General features: G+C 31.1%; 1 protein-coding gene across 37 annotated transcripts in view; it reads right to left on the reverse strand.

Moving 5' to 3' along the window:
* Positions 1 to 27,419, reverse strand: part of Rims2 (regulating synaptic membrane exocytosis 2) — a 575,440-nt gene that overhangs the window by 184,977 nt on the left and 363,044 nt on the right. For 22 of the 37 annotated variants that reach the window (XM_027949060.3, XM_027949095.3, XM_027949048.3 and 19 more), the window contains 3 exons: positions 23,870 to 23,938; positions 19,478 to 19,634; positions 16,715 to 16,831 (listed from right to left, as the gene is read on the reverse strand). In XM_027949060.3, coding sequence (XP_027804861.2) covers positions 16,715 to 16,831; positions 19,478 to 19,634; positions 23,870 to 23,938 — 343 coding nt within the window. Of the gene's footprint in view, positions 1 to 8,687; positions 8,754 to 16,714; positions 16,832 to 19,477; positions 19,635 to 23,869; positions 23,939 to 27,419 lie in introns of all 37 variants that reach the window. The other 15 variants (XM_027948986.3, XM_027948951.3, XM_027948980.3 and 12 more) reach the window with 3 other exon arrangements.

Here is a 27,419-nt window from a genome sequence, read left to right on the forward strand (position 1 = left end):
CATTATTTAAAATAAATATACTTAATAAGTTAAACACTATAGTAGAAAAGATGGACAACAATGTGCATGAACAAATGGGTAAATTTCAGCACACAGACTGATTATAGAAGATAAAAAAGTCAAATGAAAATGTTAGAGATAATAGTAGAATATGCAAAATATTAGAAAATGAGCTGAGTCTGTTTATGAGAATATTAAATGCCTAATTAAGAGGAATAAATGGCTTAATTTTCAAAAAAAGAGATCAAAAGCTTTTGAACAAAGGTAATTATCAAATACTGAATTAAGAAAATTAATTCAGCAGTAGTGCATAGAATGAATCAATCTAGAAAAAGGCTCTAACCTACAGTAATAGTGAAGAAAACAGTGAAGAGGTTATGGATGACAAGCATTATAAATAACAGTATACAAAATACATACTATACATTATATGGAAAATGCCAATATAGAGAAGTACACAAACAGAATGTTAGAGATAGAAGGAATCTCACAAATCATACAATCCAATCTCTCTCATGTTAGTAATAAATAAGCTAAGACTTACAGAGACTTGGACAAAGTCACATAATTTGATGTCTTCTGAGTTGGAACTTGAATTGGACTTTCTGAATTTGAAAGTCCATCAACTTCACTGAAGTGTAAATCCTTGGTATTGGGGATATTTTTTTCTTCTTAATAATGTTTGAAAATCATCATACATTTTAAATGTAAAGATGTATAACACCCCCCCCCAAAAGCCAACCAACAAAACAATAAACATCAAAGAACCAAAAAAATCTTTTAAATGTATAGATTCAGAAATGAAATGATAAATCAACAGAAATAGATAAACTATGGACAGAAGTATTCTTGAAAGAAATGGTAGTGAATTCAGGTTTAGACTTAAATTTATGAAGTGTTAGAAGAATACTCCTCTGCTGATGCCAAGTCAGAGAAATCTGTCCTTTAAAGACGAGGTGAAATTTGAGAAGTTACAGTTTATCAGTAATATTTTAATATTCATTGACTCATAAAATTATTCATTTAGTACATTTAGGTTGAGTTCATATAATATGCCAGTTACTACACTAAGCACTAGAAGTTTGGGTCAAAGTCACAAGCATGATAGGTTATTAAAATAAGAAAGAAAGATCCAAACATAAGCACTTGAGAAATAGGGAAAAAGTGAAGAAAACAGAAAATCAGTCAAGGGACAGAGTAAGGTTTTAGGCTTAGGAACTGATGGTGTAGAGGCAGCATAAAAGTAAAAGTATGTACTTTTACTGACCTAAGTAAAAGACAGAAGAAAAAAAAAAGAAAAGAAAACAGACCATTCTCAGGGTGGCAGAGTATAAAGAAGATATTTATTTAGGAGATTTCATCAGTAATTTTCAGAAAAAATAAAATCATTAAATGAAGAGAGATTTAAATAAAAGAAATAAGAAATTAATGCAGGAACACTCCAGAGAAGTTGAGAGGGTAGAGACAAAAACCAAACAGAAGTTAGTTTCACTGTAAAAGAAAACAGTAAAGTAATAACAATGCAGAGAAATTAAGGTTAAAAAAAGAAGTGTATCTGGAACAGCATAATTATTTGGCTTTCATTGCATTTACTAAGAGTCCTCAGCACTAATTTCCACATAAGGCATTTATAGGAAAACAATCTCCATTCCACACAGGAATCTCATTCCCATGACAGAGCTTGTTAGAATCCTTTCTTTAATTAGGGTTCTAGTTTTGGCCCCAAATATCTTGAGATAAGACCATCATTGCCTCTTCAAATTCCACAGCAACCCTCACCATTATTCTAGACCCAAGTCAGACATTTCCCATCATCCAGTTCTGACATCAAACCAATTTAAGATAACCTAGGGTATTCTGAGGCTAATTATTTCTATGCAAGTATCTCTCATTTTTGTCTATCATGTAAAAGGAAAGCCCTGGTGGCCCCTGATATCTTCTCTCTAAATCATCTCCTACATTCTGTTAAGTTATGTTCTAAATCTCAGCTGAATTTTCAAGAATCCTTATTCTATTGTTGACAAACTTTCTTATGTAAAGCTTTCTCCAGAATGTTTTCTGCATATTCCAATCTTATATAACATTTAGCTCAATTGTGCAGCCTCTGCTCTGTGTAGCTCTCATCTGCGTTTTTCACATTTCACAGTCCATAGACCCAGAAAAGGAGATCAGCTCCTTGAAGATACTTCTGACCCTTACTCTCCTGACATAATGTGCAAAATCCTTACTTCTCATAAGGATGCCAAGTAGCTGTAACATCCACTATTTTAATTCAGATGGCTAGTAATCTATCCATTTTACAATTACTCTCTCCTAGTCATTGATAATTTAGGGAACTGGCTTTCCTACAGCTTCTTTATCCTAATTCCTATATTAATGGTAGATTTCAACACTTATACATGAAGAAATTTGTTCAACATGAACCCCAATCTTCATATTTTTGTAAATTTAATGCTCCTCAATCTCCTACTTCTGGGGAAATATTATGGATCAAAGAACCCAATGAAACCACTCAAAGTCAGAAACACTAAACTCCAGCATCTCAAACTTTGATTTCAATCATTAATTCTGTAAAAGTTCTTATAATCTCCTCCACCATTCAACTGACCTTCATTTGATACTTTGTTTTCTTTGTTCCCTGCCACCTTCTTTGCTTTTCTTCCTTCCTTACCCATAGACTCTAGGAACTACTCTATGAACTGTCTCAACTACTTCCATACAGCATTTGGATTCCTTTCTAACAGTTTTGCTACTCAAACATTCATTAAAAGCTGGGTGTTGGTGACACACAGAGCTTGGGAGGCTGAGGCAGGAGGATCACAAGTTCAAAGCCAGCTTCAGCAAAAGTGAGGCACTAAGCAACTCAGTGAGACCCTATCTCTAAATAAAATACAAAATAAGTCTGGGAATGTGGTTCAGTGCTCAAGTGCCCCTGAGTTCAATCCCTGGTACGAAAACCAACCAACCAACCAGGTATTGTGATGCACACCTGTAATCCCACTAGTCAAGAGGCTGAGGCAGGAGGAACTCAAGTTTGAAATCAGCACTCTGTCTCAAAACAAAAATTTAAAAAGGCTGGGGTAGAGTGCTCAGTGGTAGAGTGCCTCTGGATGAAACCCCAAATACACTCCCCACAAAAAACCTTAACACTAGTTTAATACCAAAATTTGATTTCTCTCCTTTAACTTACTTAGCTTCTCCTCTTTGATCTATTTTCTTTTTTGTCTCAACCACAAATAATAGCTGCTTTTTGTTCACAAATTCCATCTGTTTAGCCCAATCCCCTCCAAAGTCCCCTAAGACCTTTCATCTAGCAATCTTTCCTAACACATTCTTTGCCCTAGCCTATGAAAATATGGGTATACAGAATTTCCTATTCTAAAAGAAGGAAACATTATTATTTGATACAACAAACTCCTACCTACTATTCTTCCTTCACACTTAGTGGATAAATTAATTTTCTTCTCTCCTATTCATGTCCAGACTACTGCAATCTGCCTACTACCACCACCACCACCCTTCTGAAATTCACATAGCTAAAAGCAACAATGACTCAATAAAACCAATAGGCATTTTTCATTCATTATTTTTACTACTGAAATTATTTCTTCTTGAAATTCTCTATTCCTTTAATTATGTTTTTAATTCTCATTCTTCCTTCTTTACATAGTTCAGTAGTTCTCCTTCTCCTGCCTACCACTTAATTATAATGAATCCCAAGACATAGGAAAATTCCTTGGTTGTCATTTCATGGGTTGTTTCTCAGGTTGATTTCACCTATATTTTTACACCTACTTATCATTATTAGTGAACTTACTCCTAAATTTCTCTATGTAGTCTCGACCTTTGTTTAAGCTTCAAAATTACTTACTTGCTAAAAATTTACCCTTAGCCCTCTTAGTAGTTCTAAAACTGAACTTGCCTCATACTTAGACTGATTTCCCCACTTAACTCTCAACACCTATTAATATACCCTATGCACCCAGTTACTCAAGCTATAAGTTATGTATTTTTTGTGACTCTTCACTCTCCCTCAACATCCAAATCCCATTATTTACCAACTATAACTAATTTTAATTTATTGAATCACCCATATTCTATTTCTCTATCTACAACCTTAATCCCTATTTTCTTTTCATACCTTTATTCTCTTCAAAATTAACCATCCAGATACTCTCCAAAGTAGTTATTCTACAGTGAATAAACTTATCATAGCCACCCCTTGATTAAAACTCTCCAAAGAACCTACAGCATCTGTAGTCTCAGATCCAAATTTGTCCACAGATTTTCCAGGTTTCTTATAATCAGGGTCTGGCATTTTAGATTCGTTTCTTACTACTTCATGCTTTGTGGATAATACCCCTAAAGCACTAAAATATTTTGTTTATTACTTCTGTAGCTTTGCTTGTATATTTTTGGAAAAATGTCATCAACATCCCACCTTGTATCCACATAAATATAAAATAATTCCTGTTCATCTTTTAAGATAATAACTGAGTTATTTCCTAAATGAGACTTTCATATAAAAATCCATTACCTGATACCAACCATCAATGCCACTAATTCCTTAATATGCGAAGTATAGCTATAAGTAAAGATAAAACCAGGAAAACAACTACAGTATAGTAGTACATTTTAAAATATTAAAATAAAGAATATATTTTAATAAGGACATTTATTAACAAAGGGTAATATGATGTCCATTCTAAACATGTTTGTTCAAATGTTCAGTGTGTTTTAAAATGCACAATAAAAAAAATAAGTTTGTACTGACTGCCATAACATGGCCAGGAGAAAAAATTTGGATTCCTAAATTATTTAATATTTATCTACTGAAGTAATAGAAAAGAACGTAAAAAAATATTTAAGTCTTTATAGTTTTGTTCCAAGGAGATAGTACTCATAAGTTTTCAAGTTACAATCTTGGCATAATGAGATCAGTGAAAACCTAGAAGCCTAGACTCATTTCCCCGCCCGGCCCTGGGGGTCGGGGAGCACACTAAGGATCAAACTCAAGAGCTTTTAACCAGTAATCAACTAAATTAAATTAAAAGGGCTGGGGATGTAACTCATCCCAGACCTTTTAATTTAATTTAGTTTATTTATTTATTTATTTATCTTTTGAGACAGGGTCTTGCTATGTTGCTGAAAGCCTCGTTAATTTGCTGGCCAGCTGAGGCTGGCCTTGAACTTGTGATCCTCTTGCCTCAGCCTGCAGAGCTGCGGGGATTACAGCATTACAGGCATGAGCTACAGCACCCAGCCAAGCCTAGATACTTTTGATGGACGAGTCATAGTCTAGGAATGTCATCTTGAGTTTACTACATTCATTCCATTTAGAAATCTCTAGTTATCATATACCCAAATTATGACTCATTTGGAGCTATTAACATGTATTTATTCTCAGAAGGATTACCTCCAGAGGAGATTATATGCTACCTTGAAAACTAGACACTCAGAAAAGGGTCTCACTTTCTTTTTTCACATTGGTCACTTCTTATAAGTGTTCCAATTATTTTTATTCAAGTAGATGAATTAGAGATAATTTTGATATTTTGGGTTTTAGTTCAAAAGTGATTGTGCAAGAGAAAGATAAACTCTCATATTTGAATCTTATCAAATAAAAAGAACCATGTGGTAAGGGAACTGAGGAGTTTTCTGAGAATGAATTCAACTCCTGGATATAAAAGTAGGTAAGGAAAGGTGAAAACTTAAATAAGGAGAAGGTAGGGGCAAAGAAAGTGTATTTCTCTATTCAGATAAAAGAATAAGTGGGCTAGAAGTTAATCAAAGAATAAGAAAGAAACATGCAATTCTGTAGTCTAAGTGTGGAGTAATATTTGAATTAAGGTATCAAAGACATTAATTTCAAGTGATGATAAAATTCGGAGTATGGCCATGGGAGTGACTGTCTGAAATAGAATTAGGGGTAAAGTTCAATACTATATTTGAGATAGCTGAGAAATGAGTGGGTGTTGAATAAATCTTTCAGGGGAATGATGACATTTACTCAAACTGCTGGCAGTACTTGTAACAAAGAAGACTAAAGTCAGGTGCAATAATCATTAGTGAATAAAATAACATAACCAAAAGAACAACAGATGATAGAAATGTAGAAGGGTTAGGGGTTGGTTTTAGTTAGTTTTAGAACATATAAAAAAGGTATAAGTATAGGAGTAAAAGATAATAAAGACAGAATATTGTAGAAATAAATACAGGAGAATGATAGTTGACTAAAAAGCTTTATCTTCAAGAGTTATTCTAATGGAGTGAGTAATAAGTCAGCCAAGGACCTCCTAATGGATTAGGATGGAGGTCAGAGGAATAGATAATTTAGTAGAGGGAGAAACAAATGATCAAAGTAGAGTTAAAGAAAAAATCAAAGGAAGGGAATATTAAACTGAAAATTTAGTGGAAGAGGAGCAGGGCTTCAATAGACAAGAAATATATACAACCAGGTATTCTAATTCTCATTTTGGGAAGTAGATTCATGGATGCTCATTTTTTAACTATGCTTTAAAACTTACACATATTCTTTTTTTTTAAAGTTTGGACACGAATTTCTTTTTTAAAAAATATTTATTTTTTTATTTGTAGTTGGACACAATACCTTTGTTTTATTTATTTATTTTAATGTGGTGCTGAAGATCAAACCCAGGGCCTTGACATGCAAGGTGAGTGCTTAACCACTGAGCCACAACCCCAGACCTACACATATTCTTTTGTATGTATTAAAATAATAATAACAGCAAAAATACAAGAATAACTAAGGAACTTCATTTTTACAACATCTATCCAAGTGTTTAGTATAAGCTAGGCTTATGACTTTCTGCTATGTTGGAACAAGGCAAGTACATGTAAAATAGGCATGCAAATGTACAGAGGAAATCTTACAGTTAGACATTTGATAACCCTATTTTTTAAAACAAAATTTCCTATGTTATATTACAATAAGAGCGTCAATAATCTTTTGTTTCCTGACCACAAACCAAATCATGTCATACAAAGATAATTCATATAAATAGACCAATTAGGCTGAGTTTCAAAATTTGGATAAGATATGAAATTGATAACCAGTGTAGAGCTGATCAAGAACTAAGTCTATCTACATTAGCAAACTAAAAATCCAGCACAAAGCAAACAATCTACTTACTGGTAACAGAGACTAAGAAAAATGCAAAGTATAAAAAAAGTACTAATTTTACTTAAAATGGTACATGATTTTAACTTAAAATGGAATGAAGAGATAGCAGAGTAAATAGAATAAGACTAAAATAAGTAATGTCTCATTCATGCATGTCACCCACCTTAAGAAAAGATGTGAACAAGTGCCAGGAACCAAGCATATACCTAATTTTTAATATTTTTCATAAGGTAACTTGCAACCAAAAAATAGAATGTATCATATAGCAACAGTAAAATTATAGACAAAACAACAAATAAGTAAGAATTATTTAATTTTAAAGCAAAATAATAGAAAAAAGACAATGTGCAAAAGAAAATTAAATATATGTATATTAAATGTATATAAAATTATAAACATTATTATATAATTAAATTTCAAGGCTCTAAATTTTTATCATATTTATAGAAAGATCACAAAATTTGAATTACTAGGAAATTATTGTCAATATTATCTTTTACATTTCCTTGCATATTTATCCACATGAACGCAAACTTAGGAATTTATCCATGAGTTTTCATTATTGTTTCTAAATTCTTTATTATCAACTCTTAATTAGCTATTTTAATAGGCATAAAGGAGATCACACAGAGTTCCAAATCACTTTGCAACAATAGTTAGGGTGAGTAAATATGGCACGTAATTCTTAATCTATACTAAAGTGAGCCACCACCACATTATCATTGCCATTCTCTTCTCTGCTAAAGGGCCTCAAAAGTTGCCAGAAAACTGTCTTAAATTCCTAAAATTACATATAGCTTTGAGAATTTTGCAACTTTTAGAGACCTTCTTTCCCTGCTATTTTTTGGTCATCTCCAGTTTCTATTATATGTCAGGTAATCAATATTTCCTTGAAATACAAATCATATTTAAAGTATCAGAACTGTTCTCCCTGTGATTCATTGAAATACCTGCTTTGGAAAGAAGGATAGTGGTAGACTAGAAATGAAAAAGGATTTCAGACTCGGTATTCCACCCAGATCCAAGATTGTCTACTATGATCAAGGAATATATCACAGCCAGCTTTGACAAGGTAACCACAAACATCACTTCAACCTAAGCACTTCAAGGACAGTCTCCTCTACTCTGGATCAGGGAGACAGGCAAGCAGGTTGTTAAAATGTGTAAAAATCAATCAGTTATTTTTAAACTGAAAATAACCAGTGAACTCTGTTGAGGAAGGTGATAGTCAAATGCAATTAATTTAAAAAAGAATACAGTTATTCTATCCTTCTAGATAATAGTTAACTGAAATTCCTAGTGAACTAAATATTTAGAAGAATAAAAAAGATGATCCTAGTTGTCCAAAAAGAAACTGCATTTTTGATATTTTGTTATAATCAAATAGGTTATGTATGTTTTTGTATTATTTTATAAAGGTAATATTTCTATGTTTCATTAAAACCATTTATGTATATAAAAACAGAAGTAAAGTGAATTATATTACATCAATAGACAGGAACATGCAATTCTACAAAGAGACTCAATTGTAAGAAAAATATACCTGCCATCCCTGTGATGATGGTCAATGGTCTGACTGTATCTGGAGCGAGGTAGAGTAAGAAAATGACTGCAAGCATGCCAGAAACAAGAATATAAATGAGACTCGGGAAAGAAGGAAAAAAAAGGCATAGTTTAATTTTAAAGTGAGATTCAAAAAGATAAGCAGATAGCAAGCAAAGTAAATGAAAATTGCTACTGGAATGTTTGCTCTCCTCCCAATGTGAATTGTAACATGGCAGTGCTAAAGGTTAAAGTAGCCTAAATATTCTAAAATAAAATGCAACAAAAATATAACAATCAGACTTTTAAAAATAATATTTCAAAATAAAAATTTTACCAATTACCACTCAAATATCTTCTACACCATTTGGAAAATGTTATACTATATAGATATTTTCCTATGTTTTAGGAGGAATGTTAAAAAGAGAAAAGTAATGAAATAATCATAAAGTTTAAGGAAATCATAAAAAGGGTAACAAATAATATCTATAATGTCTTAGGAGATTTTACAAGGTAATTATTTTTCCTTCAATCATTAATAATTAAAAATAACTATGAGGGCTTTAAAAATTCTATTTATTAAAAACAAACTGATTCACATTATTTTTATTTGATTATTAATTATGTTTATTCGATTTATTGGATACTATTCATTTTTCCATTCACTCTTTATTTTGTGTTCACTACATACTGTTTGCCTCCATTACATTTCATGCCTTACCACAACCATAAGCAACCAAAGCAACAAACTAACCTTTTTATCATCTGTATTGATTCTCTTCTTTTATGGCACTAATTTAAATTTTTCAACTTTCTTAAAACCTTTAATGGCAAAAACACTTAAACATGTCAGATGATCATCATGTTTCAGTAAACAGTGGAAACAAACCTTGAACTCTCCCAAGTTTCTTAATTCTATCTTTAAATGGAAAGTAAATAGGCATATATTTGTATTTTCCCTTGTCCTTATCTTCTGTACTAAAAAAGAAATGCCTCTACTTGTAGTCCTTCTTCTCACATGACTTGGCTTCATTCATTACTCTATTCTACATTCTCTTTCTCATCTACATAATCCAAAAGTAAATCCTTTGCTAACCTAGCCTCCCTCTGGAGGCACTGTCTTCTATCACTTTCTTCTCATTATAAAACATCTTAAAAGACATATATCTATAATTTTTGTCATCATGTTCTAAGCTTAATGTAACTGACTTATGCTTCTATCATTCTCTTGAAGCTATTCTGTGAATGTTATCTGCAAAATCCTAAGGGAAAAAAAATCCCTTTAGTCTCCTGTTGATTTTCATCATACTACATTTATCTACAATATTAGACCTTGATTTTCAAACCTCTATTTCTTAACACTTTCCTGTTTTAGTTTCTTAAACCTTATTTTTTCTGTTTATTAAACACAGTATTTATCTAACATCAGATACTCAGTTAAGACTTTCATCTACATTATCTCATTTACAGTCTCATAATAACTCTTAGAGGCAGGATCTAATATTCCCAATTTGAATCTGAGACCATGAGGGCTCACTCATGGCCATGCAGTATGTAGCAGGGCTGGGTTTCAAACTAAGAGATTTTAAATTCAGAACTCAAGCTCTTAACATTTATATATGTGGCCTGGTTTCCCACAATCTGACTGCTTCTTTATCCATTTCATTTGCTGGATTCCCTGTCTCTGTATTCCTTATAGGCAGTGGTTTTGAAAAATTCATTCCTTGATCTTTGTATATCCCAACACATTCTTTCTAAATAAAACTATTTGGGTTTTTAGCATGAATGATTATTTTGTTTAGCCTTCATTTTTCTCTGCGTTAAACAGCCTATGTCCAACTGCTTCCTGTGTTATCCCCATGTTGGAGTGTCACATAGACAAATCAGGAAAACATGTTGATTAATGTGGCTTAAGTAACATACATTTTGCTATTGGGACATGTGGTGCTGCATTTGTGAAATGAGAGAATTGAAACAGTAGTTTTTAAATTTTTTTAAGAATATTACTTATTTTCAATAAAAATTTGACACTGAATCAATATATAGGAACCAAATAAAATCAAAATGACTCTATTTGGCCTCATTATGATCTACCATAGCTGACTCTAAAGTACCTATTCAGAACCAAGGACCACTTCATCTCTAAAATCTTTTAATTTCAAACCAAATTATTTAATTCCCCTTGGAAGTTAATATGATACTTCTGCTATTCCTCTTCTTGAAATCTCAATTGCAACTAAGGATTTAGATATTCATTTAATAAACTAAGTTATAAAATCTCAGAATTTAACTCCTCCAGTTCCTTATTTTCCACATTTAATTGACCTATAGGCTTTGCTGTTTCTGACAACTAAATAACTCAGATTTTTCCCATCTTTCTTTTCTCCTGCCACTACCTTAAATCAAGCTTTGAAATAAGCCTATCTCTTGAAATAAGCTTCTCGTAGGTTTCCCTACCTTCAGAACACAACATTCCCATGACCTAGACCATTCTTCACCTTATCTATAGAAGCATATGTGTAAATTATGCTTTCTGATTATGCAGGTACCTTAATTGAAATATTACAATATTTTCCAATATCTAAAAGTAAGTACAGATTACTTAAGAGTTCTAAACCACTTTCTGTCCCCATCTCCTGTCACTTTTTATCCCCCATATCACTTTTATCTAGATACAACAGACTACCTAAATATATCATGTACTTTCCTGACTCCAAGACTTGCTCATCACTCTGTCAATAATGCCCATCATTCCCCCTCTATCTTTGCTTTTTGCCTATGAAAATCATTATCAATCTTTAAAGTCCAGTTTCTCTTTGAAGCTTTCCCTATGAGATTCAAACAATTTTCTTTCCAGTCTGTTCCAAAATATTATGCTTTAGCCTCAATGTCTTCTACTTCTTATAATTAGCCAATATATGATAATCTGTCTATCAAGACCAGAATAATGTCTTCAACTTTTTGCCCACAATGGCTTACTCACTTGATCAAGATATGTTTTACTAAGGAATAAAAACAAATTAACGCCATTTTCATGATGAACCATCTCTCCCCCCAAAAAGCAGTGGTTCTCATAATCACAGAAGTACCCTAAAAATGTTAACAGAGAAATATAAGCCTATATAGAATAAGAAAATAAGGAAGTATTTTTAAATTTATTAAAAAGAATAAAATAACATCAAACTCGTGATGTTGAGATTTACTGCTCTTAAATAGGAATAGATTGTCTCCAAATACTATATAAGAGAAAAAGTATAAACTTCAAAGCTTGCTAAAGGTAATAAATCTATAAAATATGTGCTACATCATCACCTGGTTTCTAATATTATTCTTGAAGAGTCCTAATAATTAATTTTGTCCCAATAAAGCCAAAGAAGCATTAAGTAAGAGTCAATTTCATCAATTTATTTTCTCTTTTCTACTTTTAGTCATGTTAGTTCTTAACCTTACTGGTCATGTCTCTCCCTTAAGATTCTGTTAAAAACTGGAAATATATGAATGAACACACAATTTGCCATTCTGTTTTAATAAACCTTTTAAAATCCAACTAAGGTCCACAGATACATTAAAGGCCCCTTGTTGCATCCACTTAGCACATCCTACACACATTTTGCAGTTCTTCACTAATGATGTTTCCTTTTCTTCCAAAATTAAATTTTAACCAAGTACATTATAAAACCTAGGCAATTAATATGTATGATGTTTTAAATATGAATAATTAATTAAATAAACAAGATTTATTAATAAATAAATTACATTTAGGAAAATCTGGTTGACAATTTTTAAAAATCTGATCAGAGTAGTACTTCATAATAAAAGTAAAAAATAGAAAACTAATATATTAACTAAATTTGAAAAGGCCAAAAACAAAGTTCCATACTCTAAGAATCATGATTAAAAATATTTTTCAAAGAACTTGGGTTGGGATTGTAGCTCAGGGATGGAGCACCTGCTTCCCACATGTGAGGCACTGAGTTCAATCCTCAGTAACACATAAAAATAAATAAATAAAATAAAGATATTGTGTCCATCTACAACTAAAAAATATTTTTAAAATATTATTCAAAGAACTGAACTAGATTACTAATTCTATTTATAGACACATTTTCTTAAGTAATAAACCTTTAAAGAAAGCACAAAATTTTTCATGATTACAATGAATTATCCTTCCTCTGTATTAAATTAGGGTGCATATTCCCTTTAGGAATCACCAGATACAAAAAGTAGCACAAGAGGAGAAAATAATTCAATATTTCATCCATAAGAAAAAGTATAGTTTTTGAAAGCCATTTCCTACAACTCCAACTTAACACAAAACTTTCTGCTGTGTGCTTAATATTGTTTATATTGTGTTTACAGTTCCTAAATTGTACCTACTGTCTTGAAATATATTTCTGAAATGTAACAGAAATATTTATAAAGTGAAGTTGAAGCCTCTTTCTTCATTTACTTAACTCTATAATTATAAACTTTCAGAGATGTAAGGACCAAAGACATTATTCTTTTTGATGAGATAATTATGTGTATATGCTATATGTTTTGGTTGTTGGTTTGTCTGGGAGAGAATATAAAAATGGCTTAAGTGTGTGAAGTATCCCAGAAGTCAACTAATAAAACATTATTTATTTTAGAATATAAATCTATTAATTGAAAGTACTTGGGGGAAAGGGTATAAGGCAATTAATATTCTGTTGTGTTATTTTCCCTATAATGCTAAATGTGTATTTCACAGAAATAAAACTGTTCAATATATTTTGGATTATGGGATAGATATAAAAATGTATACTGTGGGGTAGCTCTGACATGTTACAGAAATATTATCCGAGACTCTGCATACTCTAGTAGTGAACTAACTCCTATAGGCAAAGTGCTTTTAAAATGATTTCTAATAGTAAAGTCACATTATGTTCCTGATTGCAGTAGTTATCAAGATTTACCAGAGAAAGAATAATACAAAAGGGAGGGAAATGGCGGAAGGTAATATTTATAATTCATTATTATAACTAATATTCCTGCATACAGGTTTCTGGATTATTTGGAAAGAATTCCTTTACATTTTTAAACAAAAAAGAGTTTTGACTAATGATGACAGAGTGACATATGCAGAGAAGCAAAGATCCAGTAAAATATTGACATAGAATTTTTTTACATCCACCTATCCATAAAGAATGTAAACACTGTATCTCCTCCTAACACCACTAAAGTTTAACCATAGTATAAATTAATGTCAAATGGTATCATTTCCCACCTATACAATCATAATAAAAGCCATTGTCTTCACACACAACTTTCCAACACCTGCCCAGACTGGACCTCTATGATGTATGGATGAGTGTATTTTGATTCTAAATCTTTGCTCTTGTTCTTGACTGAATAAACATTCCCGTAACTCAAAGTCCAATTCACATCCTCCATTCTCTAGAAGACTTTGTATAAAAAACCTGATTTGATAGATTTCTGAGTTTTTTTAAATTTATTAAGTAATTAAGTACAAATTATTTACCAAGCAAAAGAACTTTTAAAATGTTAAGAATAAATTTTTGGTGTACACACCATAGAATTCTTGATGAGGTGTTTAGGGGTATGTGTCACACTCTTTGGTAGTTGGTAAATTTACACAACCTTTTAAAGTTGGTAAAAATATTCTATTTTTATAAATAAGGAAGTCAATTGTCACACAGGTTAATTTTTCCAAAGATACATAGTAAGCAAGAGATAAAATCCTATTCTCAAATCCAAGGCCACTTTGTTCCAAATCCCTCGAAAATTAGTGCATTCAATAAAACATTATTCTAGTCCATGCCATTAATTCATAGTGACAAGAAAGATTAATGTGTCTCTCAAAATACTTAAAGTTTACTCATGATCTCAAAGAAAAATCTCTTTTAGGCATTGTAGTCAATATTATTATTTATTGACATTAAAAATGCTATCCATGGAATTTTATGCAAGAGTTCTAGAGTATTCTTAACTTCTAAATAGTACATAAAAGTATAATGCCTTCACATATATATTATTATTTAAAATCCATTATTGTATTAGGTTAAAACAGAAATTAAAGACTCATAGTTTAATAATGTGATAGACTACACATATCTACAATATTATTCTTTTAGATCTTTGATTTCTGGATTAATGAATAATTATTACAGATAACTTAAAAATATCAGAAATTTTTTTTAATTTCTATTTAAATAGAATTTTGCTAATTTGAAAAAAAGGATTTAAGACATCTCCCAATTCAGAATATTTGTGATCTAGCAATCTATAGCATCATTAACAGAGTAATGAAATCACATGGATCAATTTTCTATAAAATAATCCCTTGAAAATTTTTGCTAAAATCTTACAGTAAAAAATTTATACAATGAAAATTTTATTAAAGATATAAATTGGGTTAGACAAAAAAATGCATACTGCAGGAATATTTGGTATGACTATATAATTACTAGGAATTAATCACTAGGATTTAATAGCAATATTTTAAGGCAAATTTTGCATTTCTTATCGTTAAATATAGGGCCATTTCCTTGAAATAATGATAAAATATTATGCATTTACTATGATACCATCCATTTTTGTTTATGCATACAATTCTAGAGATTGAACTTTTTGTAATCTTCTGCAAGATTTAGACCACAATTACTTGTAAAAATATTGAGTCCATTTTTTATTAAATGAACACTTTATATAAACTTGCAGAAGGCTTAAAGTCATTTCAGACATCCTCATTTATTCCTTCTTTTAACAAACCTTTAATGAACAAGGAACTTATGACTTTCTCTATAAATGATTTCCAAAAATTATGAAGCTTATTAAAATTTTCTTAGGCAATCAAAATACCTATTAATCCACCATAATATGACTGCTTCAAACTCCTAATCATGCCAACATAGTAATCCTTCTTTCACCATTATTAAACATAATAAGCATCACTTTCTATAGGTAGCATATCTATAACCACCCCTAAAGGCACAGATTATGATGAAAAAGTTAAGTTAATTAAAAATAAATAAAAATATCAACTTTAATTTGATACTAATATTGATAATAACTTAATAACTTCCTAATTTTTTCTGGATTCCAAACACAAAAAAACAGTACTTGTCTGACACTACTGAAGATATCCTCTATCTCTTCCTTTGGAGATGTGTGCTAAAGCACAATGAAATTGTAAAAATGAATTGAATATAAATCTAGATTCAGTCAAAACATTACATTTGTAAATACTGACAGTGATTTGTCATATCAGTTAATTTTAAAGCCCTCAACTGTTCTTTCTAAAACTGGTTTAGTATATATACAAAAGGACATCTGAATTCCCTCATTATCATATTTTCTGAATAATAAATTCATCTTACTTTCCTCATCTTATCACCAAAGCATGAATTAGAGGTAATCATTTTCTTAACTTAAAAAAATTATTAATAATTAATGTAAGCACTGTAACATACCATGTTACTTCCAAGTTTGTCACATTTAATAGAGCACATTCAGAGAATTCTCCCAAACATAGCAATCAACAAGCATGATTCTTAAGATGAATAAAAGGTTTACTGAAAGCCATGAGGAAAAACCTCTTCATGAATCATGATAAAACGTTTCCTAAACAAATTAGATTCTGTCTCAATACTTTTATATCTGAAATGTCAAATTGATTTTTCTGATATATGTAAAAGACTTTAAGAATCTATTGTCTTATTATTTTACATATAACTATTGGTTTTAACAAGTAAAATGGTAAAACATCTTGTTTTTAATATGATCATGATAATCTATTGTGCAAATTCAATAACAACTAGTTTATAATAGGCCAAAATTGCAAAAGCAAAATGGTTTTTTCTCTCACAAAAAAAATGTTGTTTATTTTTTATTTGTTTAGCAATGTGGCAATCATAAGAAAGACTGGACATAGTAAAAAGAATACATGGCTTTGGAAACTAACATAAAGGACTGCTTGAAATGTTCTCTGATAACCTTTTCCATTAGGTAGTGATCAAAATAAAGTTTAACAGTATTTATATTTACCTGTCTCTATCTGGAGAGTAATGGTCATCCATGATATGATGTCTATCCATTCGGCTAATTGTATTATAATGTCCAGTTGTAGTACGGGTCCCTCGAAGTCCCTGTTCCACATTCCTACTAAAACAGCAAGATCCATTAAATATCTCAATAAGCCATAAGCTTATATTACACTAAGAAATTAAGTTATTAATACAAATGGTAGAAGTAGACAAAGTCACTGCAATGTCAAGTACAATTATTTCGTTTAACCTCTGGCCAATATAAAAATTTTGTTGAAGTTTGAGAGTTAATTGAAGAGATTGCTGATAGAGGCACAAAAAGAGCCTAAATTAAGTTAATATCATTGGGGATAGGATAAGGAATACCAAAACTGTTAATAAATCACTCCCTGTAGCAATATTCAATGGTATATGATACGCAGGAGGAGGAATACATGTGTGTAGTGAAAATTAGTTCCATATTACACATATTGGTTTACAAGGCCTACAGGAATGGAGAAGAGATACCTCATAGGTGGTTGCACATGAGCTCAGAGCTCAGAACAACTCAAAAATCTACCTACTTTTCACCATCTCCCTTGGTAGCACTCTAGACAAATAACCACCTTCATGCATTTACTCTAACAATAGCTGCCTAAATATTCTCTTGCTTCAACCCAATTGACCATGACAGAAAGCAATCCTTTGAAACATAATTAAAGATCACAGCAACTCAATTTATAGAATAAAAGGTAAGAATTGGTTTTTAATTTTATTCTACATGGCATGTTTATCTTCCAACCTATCCTTTCCATAGTATAATAGTGTTACCTCATAGTGCTATTTATAGTGCTACCTTTATTGTTCTATAAGTTAAAATATATGCATGTAAGTTATATATATTTATTTTGCACCATAGAGTGTATTCAACATGTCAATTATTATGTTTGCTTAGTGATGAGTTTTTCTTTTCTCTTTGAAATCATTTAATTATTTGTATACATTTTTCCTTTCATATAAATTCTAGAGTGATATCACAGTTCTAAAAATTTCACAAAAAATTTTTATTGGTATTGCATTACAGATTAATTTGTGGAGGACTGACATCTTGATTATATAAAGTTACTATACCCATGAACTGAATTTATCTCATTTATTACTTACCTAAAGTTTTATATTTTTCCTTAAGGTCTTGTTAATTGTTAAATGAATCATTAGATATTTTGTACTTCATGTTGTTTTTAAGACTAGTGCCATATTTCTTATTATATTTTCTTATCAATTATTACTTATTTTTTCAAGTTGATGTATGGCCAGCTGTTTGGTAGAACTCCCATAATAATTAATTAATTAGTTAATTAATTCTATAAGGAGTTACCATAAAGACATCCAAACATCATGCTTTTTATTCATGGTTAGATTTAGTTAGTTAATATAAGATTTTTACACCTGTGGTTGTAATTAAAATTGTGCTTATAATTTTTTATACTGTAAAGATTGTTAGTGAGGATTATATTAGTTCCAGAAAGAGTTACAAAGCTTCATTTCTAAAGTTGAATAGAACAGAGATATCTGGTTTTGTAATTTGGTTAGAATTTATGTGTAATAACTTCTTAGTCTGAACTCTTTGAGTGGAAGGGAGAAGGGAAATGGTTTGTCTTTGACGTCTGTTATATTGATGTCATTAATCTTTCCAAATAACTAGTTTGGGGGTTCATATACACTCATATTTCTTTCTCCTTTTTCTTTTTTTGTCTTGTTGTACCTCATTTTGTCTCAATTTCATCAATTTTGCCCTCATCATTAATAATTCTTTCTTCAAATTCCATTATGATTTCCTTTGTTTTGCTATATTTCATTTTTGAATACTTACTTACTGAGTTTACCATTTTCTTTTTTTTTAAACTGACATGTAAAAATGTCATATGTTTATGATATATAATATATATAATCATTGTAGAATGGCTACATCATGCTTAAAAACATGCATTATCACTACAATTATCAGATGCACATGCATTCCTTTTTATCCTTTTATTTTTATTCTTTTTTTTTTTTTTTTTTTGGTACAGGGAATTGAACCCAGGGGTACTTAACCCCTGAGCCACATCCCCAGCCCTTTTTTATATTTTGTTTAGAGATAGGGTCTCACTAAGCTGCTTTAGGGCTTCACTAAGTTGCTGAAGCTGGCTTTGAACTTGCGATCCTCCTGTCTCTGCTTCTGAGCCACTGGGATTACAGGCAAGTGCCACTACGCCCATCTCTTTTTTATTGTTCTGATGATTGTTCCTAATATTAAAGACTATTTTTATTTTTCTTATTTCTTAAGTCACCAATAAGTATCATTTATGAGTATAATTAGTTGTTACTAACTAGATACGCTAAATACTGATATGTGATTAAAGCTAATTCTTAATTAGAAAATAATTATGTATAAACAAATAATAAAATAATATTTAGATAATCCAACTTTACAAAGTAATTCTTATTTCATTTTATCCTCATTACATGTTTTATTGAATAGTATTATGTTTTTTGTTAAGTAACTTTTTTCAATAAGAATTTATCTTTAGGGCTGGGGTTGTGGCTCAGTGGTAGAGCACTTGCCTAGCACGTGCGAGGCCCTGGGTTTGATCCTCAGCACCACATAAAAACAAACAAAATAAAGGGATTGTGTACAATTAAAATATAAATATTAAAAAAAGAATTTATCTTTAGAGATTATTAATGAAACTTCATGGTGAGTAAGCCTGCAGAACCAAATAAAATATGTGTACTATCTTACCTTTGTGGAGGAGGGACACTGGGTGACCATGATCTAGTCCTTCCTATAACATCTACTCGATGAGGAGAACCTGAGGGTGAACAATGGTTTGATGACATTACTTGTTCTGGCACTGATAATGTTGAGCTTTGAAGATCTCGACCATTGTGACGATAATCTGAAGTAGAAAAGATTAACAAATATAGTTATCTACACACTAAGTCCCTTGTGTACTTTATAATTGACTCAAAAACATAAAATGTTGATGAAGCTGAAAGATTATGTTAAAATGTAAAGTATAATTAATGAAGCAAAATATTAAGTAAAAATAACATTTTATAAGCATATAAATTAAAAGAAATGACAAGTGTTCAAATATTAAAATAGTTATTATGTTCAAGGCAATGTGAAGGGTAGAGTAAAATTTTTATATATACTTACATATATAGTAAATCTTTTATATACATATATACAAATAAAAATTTTATATGCAGTTATGATCTTCAAAAAAAAAACCAGTAAATTTAGTATCAGGTAACTGTATTTAAGTGGGTTTGTCTCTGTGTTTTCTATTGTGTACCACTGGTCTACATACCTGTTTTGGTGCTAATACCATGTGGTTTTCGTTACTATAGCTTTGTAGTATAGTTTAAGGTCTGGTATTGTGATGCCTCCTGCTTCACTCTTCTTGCGAAGGATTGTTTTGGCGATTCTGGGTCCCTTATTTTTTCCAAATGAATTTCATGATTGTTTTTTCTATTTGTATAAGGAATGATGTTGGGATTTTAATTGAAATCATATTGAATCTGTACACCTCTTTGGGTAGTATGGCCATTTTGACAATATTAATTCTGCCTATCCAAGAGCATGAGAGATTTTTCCATTTTTTAAGGTCTTCTTCAATTTCTTTCTTTAGTGTTCTGTAGTTTACATTATAGATGTCTTTTCACCTCTTTTGTTGATTTCCAATTTTTTTTTTTAGGCTATTGTGAATTGGGTAGTTTTCCTAATTTCCCTTTCAGAGGATTCACCACTGATGTATTTGATTTATGGATATATATTTTGTATCCTGCTACTTTGCTGAATTCATTTATTAATTCTAGAAGTTTTCTGGTTGGATTTTTTTTTTTTTTTGGATCCTTTAAGTACAGAATCATTTCATTGGCAAATAATGATAGTTTAAGTTCTTTTCTTATTCATATCCCTTTAATTTCCTTCATCTGTCTAATTGCTCTGGCTAGAGTTTCAAGGACTATGTTGAACAGAAGTGGTGAAAGAGGGCATCGCTGTCTTGTTGCACTTTTTAGAGGGAATGCTTCCAATTTTTCTCCATTTAGCATGATGTTGGCCTTGGGATTGGCATAGGTAGCTTTTACAATGTTGAGGTATATTCCTACTATCTCTAGTTTTTCTAGTGTTTTGAATATGAAAGGGTGCTGTATTTTGTCAAATGCTTTCTCTGCATCAATTGATATAACCATATGATTCTTACCTTTAAGTCTACTGATTTGATGAATTATGTTTATTGATTTCTGTATGTTGAACCAATGATGTATCCCTGGAATGAACCCCACTTGATCATGATGCACAATTTTTTACCTCATACTAGACAAAGGTGCCAAAAAATACATTGGAGAAAAGATAGCCTCTTCAATAAATGGTGCTGGGAAAACTGGAAATCTATATGCAAAAATGAAACTAAACCCCTCTCTCTCACCATGCAGAAAACTCAACTCAAAGTGGATCAAGGACCTAGGAATTAGATCAGAGACCTGCACCTAATAGAAGAAAAAGTAGGCCCAAATCACCATCATGTAGGATTAGGCCCTGACTTCCTTAACAAGACTCCTAAAGTGCAAGAAATAAAATTAAGAATAAATAATTGGGAAGGATTCAAACTAAAAAGCTTCTTCTCAGCAAAAGAAATAATCAATGAGGTGAAGAGACAGCCTACATTTGGGGATCAAATTGTTGCCACATGCACATTAGATAGAGCACTAATCTCCACCATATATAAAGAACTAAAATACTTAACACAAAAAAAACAAACAACCCAACCAATAAATGAGCTTAGGAGCTGAACAGACACTTCTCAAAGGATGATATACAATCAATCAACAAATATATGAAAAAATTTTCAACATCTCTAGCAATTAGAGAAATGAAAATCAAAACTACTATAAGATTTCATCTCATTCCAGTCAGAATGGCAATTATTAAGAATACAAGCAACAATAAGTGTTGGCGAGGATATGGGGGAAAGGGCACACTCATACATAGCTGGTGGGATTGCAAATTGGTGCAACCAATCTAGAAAGCATGATGGAGATTCCTTATAAAACTTGGAATGGAACCACCATTTGACCCAGCTATCCCTCTCCTCATTCTATACCCAAAGAACTTAAAACAGCATACTACAGTGATGCAGTCACTTCAATGTTTATAGCAGCACCATTCACAATAGCCAAACTGTGGAACCAACCTACATGTCCTTCTACAGGTGAATGGATAAAGAAACTGTGGTACATGTGCACAATAGAATAATACTCAGCATTAAAAGAGAATAAAATTATGGCATTTGCAGGTAAATGAATGGAGTTAGAGAACAGGATGCTAAGCAAAATATGCCAATCCCAAAAAACCAGAGGCCAAATGTTTTCTCTGATAAGTGGATGCTAATCCATAATGGGGGTGATGGGATGCATGGAGGAACTTTGGATGAGGCCAAAAAAGAAAAGGTGGAGAGTAGGCAAGGGGGTAGGAATGATGGTGAAATGAGACAGACATCATTACCCTAGGTACATGTATGATTGCATGAATTGTGGATAGATTTTCTAAACAATACTCTGTAATGTGAAAAAATATTTCATTGAGTATTAATCCAAATAATAAACTATTTATACTTTTTAAAAAAATACAATTCCTTTGATAGAATGGAAAAATAACAAAGATTAGACTTAAGTATTTTTGGGGAAGAGATCTGAAATGCTTGATCAATGGGTACTAAGTCATAGTGACATAAGAATAAGTTCTTGTGTGTATGATAAGGTGACTATAGATAATAATTATCCACTACTTTAAAAAGCTAGAAGAAAGGAGTCTGGTTATTTTCACCGAAAACAAATGAGAAATGTTTGAGGGAATAGATATGTTTAACTTGATTTAAACATTATGCAATGTGTACATCTATTGATATCACATGATACTCTTTTAATATGTACATTTTTTGTTTTCATTTATCATGTTTTTAATTTAAAGTAGTACTCATATACATGAATCATTAAAAAAAAATTTCCACTTTGAAAACAGAAATCAAAGAATTCAGTTGTGTACTAAAATGGCATTAAGATGAAGAGCTTTCAATGGTCTGAAGGAAAATATTTTGGATTTAAAAAAAAAAAACTTATGTGGCTAAATATTTAAAATAGACAAGAAGTGAGATAATTAACTAACAAAGAAATAGAATATGAACAGAAAAAGAAATTGCAGGGGCTGGGGTTGTAGCTCAGTGGTAGAGCATTTCCCTAGCATGCATGAGGCAATGGGTTCAATTCTCAGCACTGCATATAAATAAAATAAAGATCCATCAACAACTAATAAAAATATTTTTTAAAAAGAAAGAAATTGCAATGACTTCTGAGAAGGAACCACGGGGGAAATATTTTTCATAACCATTTTACAGAGGGGTTTAATATATAAACCATAAATATGGAAAATATATTTGCAGTCTTACTTAAATCATGAATATATTGTTCACACATAGTACAAAAAACAAAAGCAAAAAAATAATACTTTAGTTTTTAAAAAGTGGCATATTGATACAGGCATGTTAATTGATTTGTAATATTAAGACTATTGTATTTTTTGTCAGAATTTATAGAAAGCATATCTTCTACCTAAATATGAGAATATTGGAAATTTTCTAACCATACGATAATGCAATATTGTAACTACAGTAGTATAATTTCAAAATGTAGCTGCACATGATACTTAATATGAATACAATAGAAAAAAAATGCAGAAGTCCCATTCAAATATTTGATATATGTAGTTATGTTGGTGATATCAAAAAGATTTCAACTTATTTTCACAACTTTGCTTCAGTATAAAGAAGTTTCAATTATGCAATATCTCCTCCAATTTATTGTAAATCCTTTTTTAAGTTGTTTTAGTATAAAAAACTTACAAATATCTACCTAATTGCCATCTTTCAAGAATATTCAATCTAATAATTTATATAGATATTCCAATAACTCTTTAGGGGTCCAAATTGCCACTGATTGTCATAAAAAAATTGTTTTAGGAAATGAGGAAGCAAGAGATTTTTCTCTATTGTTTTTATTAATGGTAAATAATGAGGAATTACACTCACACTCCATTTTTAGTATTATAAAATAATTCTAAAATTCTTACCTGATACTACACCAATTCCATCATCACAGTCATAGTCAGATACTTCACTATCACTTATTCTCTTTGACCCTATGAAGAAAACAACAGCAATAATTTAAATTGCTGATTATTTAAGAGGAAAAAACCATCAACCACCTGAAAATAAAAAGATTTCAAGTTAAACACTTGAGAATAAAAAGTACAGAGAGAAGTAAAATAATTATGAATGAGTTCAACAACACTTATTTTCACACATATTACAAGATATGAGGATAGAGGTGATGAGGAGTTAAAAACTTACACAAGAATAATTCTGGGAATGTGTAAGACAAAGTTTCTAAATGGTTTAAAGCTTGATTTAAGTATGAAATAATTACATAAATTATTTGATACTGATTGATGATAAAGTTATTTGAAAAATAGGTATGTGCTGGGAGCAGTGGTACCTGTCTGCAATCCCAGCAGCTTGGGAAGCTGAGGCAGTAGGATCCAGAGTTCAAAGCCAGCCTCAGCAACTTAGAGAGGACCTGTCGTTTAATAAAATATAAAATAAGGATGGGGATGTGGCTCAGTGGTTAAGCGCCCCTGGGTTCAATTCCAAGCACTAAAAAGAAAAGGTAAGTTGGTATTTTATGATTTTGGGACAGAAGGACCTAATTCTAGATAAATTTCAAGATAAAATTCATTTTCAAAAGCATTAATGTGTCTTTTCTTAGCTTGGTTTTCTAAGAAATTTGTTATATCCAATTATTTTTCATGCTCATGGAGAAGTATAATTTAGAAAAGTCTATTTAAGATATTTGAAAACTTCCTTTTTTGTAAAAATTTTTAGCTAATTCTCTATTTCTTTAAGAAATGAATCATGCATAAAATTAATACATCTAAATTATGAATTGTGCTATTTTCTAATAGCCTAAGTGCATTAATAGTTATTTTAATTTAAGAACACTGTGTTTGTGTTCCTTACAAAAGAAATCTATAACAAAATTTTAAAATGTTAATCCTAAAATGGCATACTGGCATCAAATTAATTCAACTAGGGCTTTGATGGCTAATGCAGATTATGACTTCATACTTAATTATGAAACATCATGTACAGAAATAAACATATTATTGTCTACATTTAATTTTTTTTCTCCTATACGTGTCTCAGGAATATACATACCCTATACAATAGAAGACTTTTGTTAAAAACATTTTTCCCTCTCATGATATTAGTAAGCATTTACTGATAAATGAAAACAGTGTTGCTGTTTCCAAAAATGACTTCTTTTGTCTTTCCTCTTACATTACACATTATTAAATAATTAGAGTTCAGTTTTATCAGAAAATACATGCTTTGTGAACTGAGAATATAGCTCAGTTGGTAGAGTGCTTGCCTGGCATGCACAAGGCTCTGGGTTCAATTCCCAGCACCGCCAAAAAAAAAAAAAAAAAGAAAAGAAAATATGTTTTCCTGTATTGTATATGGTATTTACTGTAGAGATAATCAAAATGTTCTAGGAAATGCCCTCCAATTTTGCAGCCTACTCTTATAAATACTCTATGTGTTTTTTCCCATTTCCGTTTGGCTTGTTTATTTGCTTGCTTAAATCCCTACCCTTTGAGAGAAGGCAAAGTCTATTGCCAGGAGCCAAAGTTCTCATTTTCTTCTTAATGGCTAGGAAGAAGACAATGTGCAATTTAAAATGTGCTGAATTTAATCCCAGAGTTAGGGATTAAATCCAGGGCTGTCTGTATTCTATAAAAGTACTTCATCACTGAGTCACAAACCCGATCCAGATACTTGGTATTTTAATCATGTGATTCCACCAAATTGACTCTTATTATTTTCTTTCCACATTTTTATGTCATAAAGCTTTAGAGACAATCACATCAGAGGTATTTGTAGACCCAACTAATTTTGAAATTAGAATTATCTGACAACTTCCCAAAAGACTGGGCAACTTCCCAACGGAATGGGCAGAAAAAGATATGTAAATGAGGACATACATTCTAAATGGACTTTAGATAGGAGAGGAGTCACACAGATGGAACTATAGAGGAGAGAATTACAGAGAGTTGCTACTCAGCCTACAAAAACTTTTCATTTGGCAAATGCTCAAGGATGAGGGTAATGCTTACTTGACTGTACCTGGCACCAGTTTTACCTGGTACACATGGAACATAAAGATGACCAGCTTTTGGTATTAGCCAAAGATCACATCAAGAATTACACCAACAAAAAATGAAGTTCATTTTATCATCTTCAAGAACTGTCGTGTGTGTGTGTGTGTGTCTAGATAGGGAAGGGGTCATAAATGATTTTTAAATTCTGTTTCCTTCCATATCTTATGTTTATATTCAGATTGAGATTTTATCTGTTTTGATATTAATCCTGTAGAGGTTAAACATATTGCAATTATGTTCTCATTTTTTTAGTTTTTGTTCTTTGACATTGCAATGATGAATTCCTTAGTTTAATTAATTTATTAATATTTTCTATTAAAATTAGTGTTTTCACTATTTGTGGAACTATAAATTAGTACAACCACTATGGAAATTAGTATGGAGAGTTCTCAAAAAAACTAAAATGGAAACATAATATGACCCAGCTATACCTCTTCTCAGTATTTATCCTAAAGAATTAAATTCAGAATACTATAGCAATACATCCATACCCAGGTTTACAGCAACACAATATACAATAGACTAACTATGGAACCAGCCTAGATGACTGTGAATGGATGAATGAATAAAGACAATGTGGCATACATACAAAATGGAGTTCTATTCAGCCATATGAAAAATGAAATTATGTCATTCGCAGGACCAAGGATGGAACCTGAGAACATTGTTAAGTGAAATAAGCCAAACTCAGAAAGTCAAGGGCTCTATGTTTTCTCTCCTATTTGGAAGCAAAAAAGGAAAAGAATGATGGTGGGAGATCTCATGATAATCAAAGGAAGATCAGTAGAGGAAAGAGACCTGGGAGAGGGAAGAGGGAAAGGAAAGGGAAAAAAATGTGAAATGAAGAGTGTTCAAATTATACAGTTATATTGTAAATATATTGAACATGTAACAATAAATCCTACCATTATGTAAAATTGTAGTATACCAATTAAATTATGGACAAAAATTAGTGTTTTCAATATTTGAAAAAAATCTTTCCTGACCTTATAAGCAGAGAATTAGACTCCTTCATTTTCTTCTGGAAAGTTTAAAAATTTTGATTTTTGCATTTATATTTTCATTCATCTTAAAATGAGTTTGCATACAGAGTGAGATACAGATTCAATTTAGTTTTCCATAGGGATAGCACATATCTCAGAATTATTTTTTTATTATTCACCACTTTCCCATTTAACTGTGATCATACCTCAGTCATACATCTCATCTGCAAGTATCTTTCAGATGCTCTATTTTTTTGTTGTAAAGGCTGTATATCTATAAACCAACAATTCATTATCTATGTTACTCTGACATATGCTGAAAAGAACATCAATCCACATTATTATTTGAGTCTTGGATTTTGTCCCTTTGCTCTTCCATATAAAGTTTAGATTTAGATTACCAAATTGACAATGAAATG

This window comes from Marmota flaviventris, chromosome 15 (genome assembly GCF_047511675.1).
Source record: "Marmota flaviventris isolate mMarFla1 chromosome 15, mMarFla1.hap1, whole genome shotgun sequence".
NCBI classification, from domain to species: domain Eukaryota; kingdom Metazoa; phylum Chordata; class Mammalia; order Rodentia; family Sciuridae; genus Marmota; species Marmota flaviventris.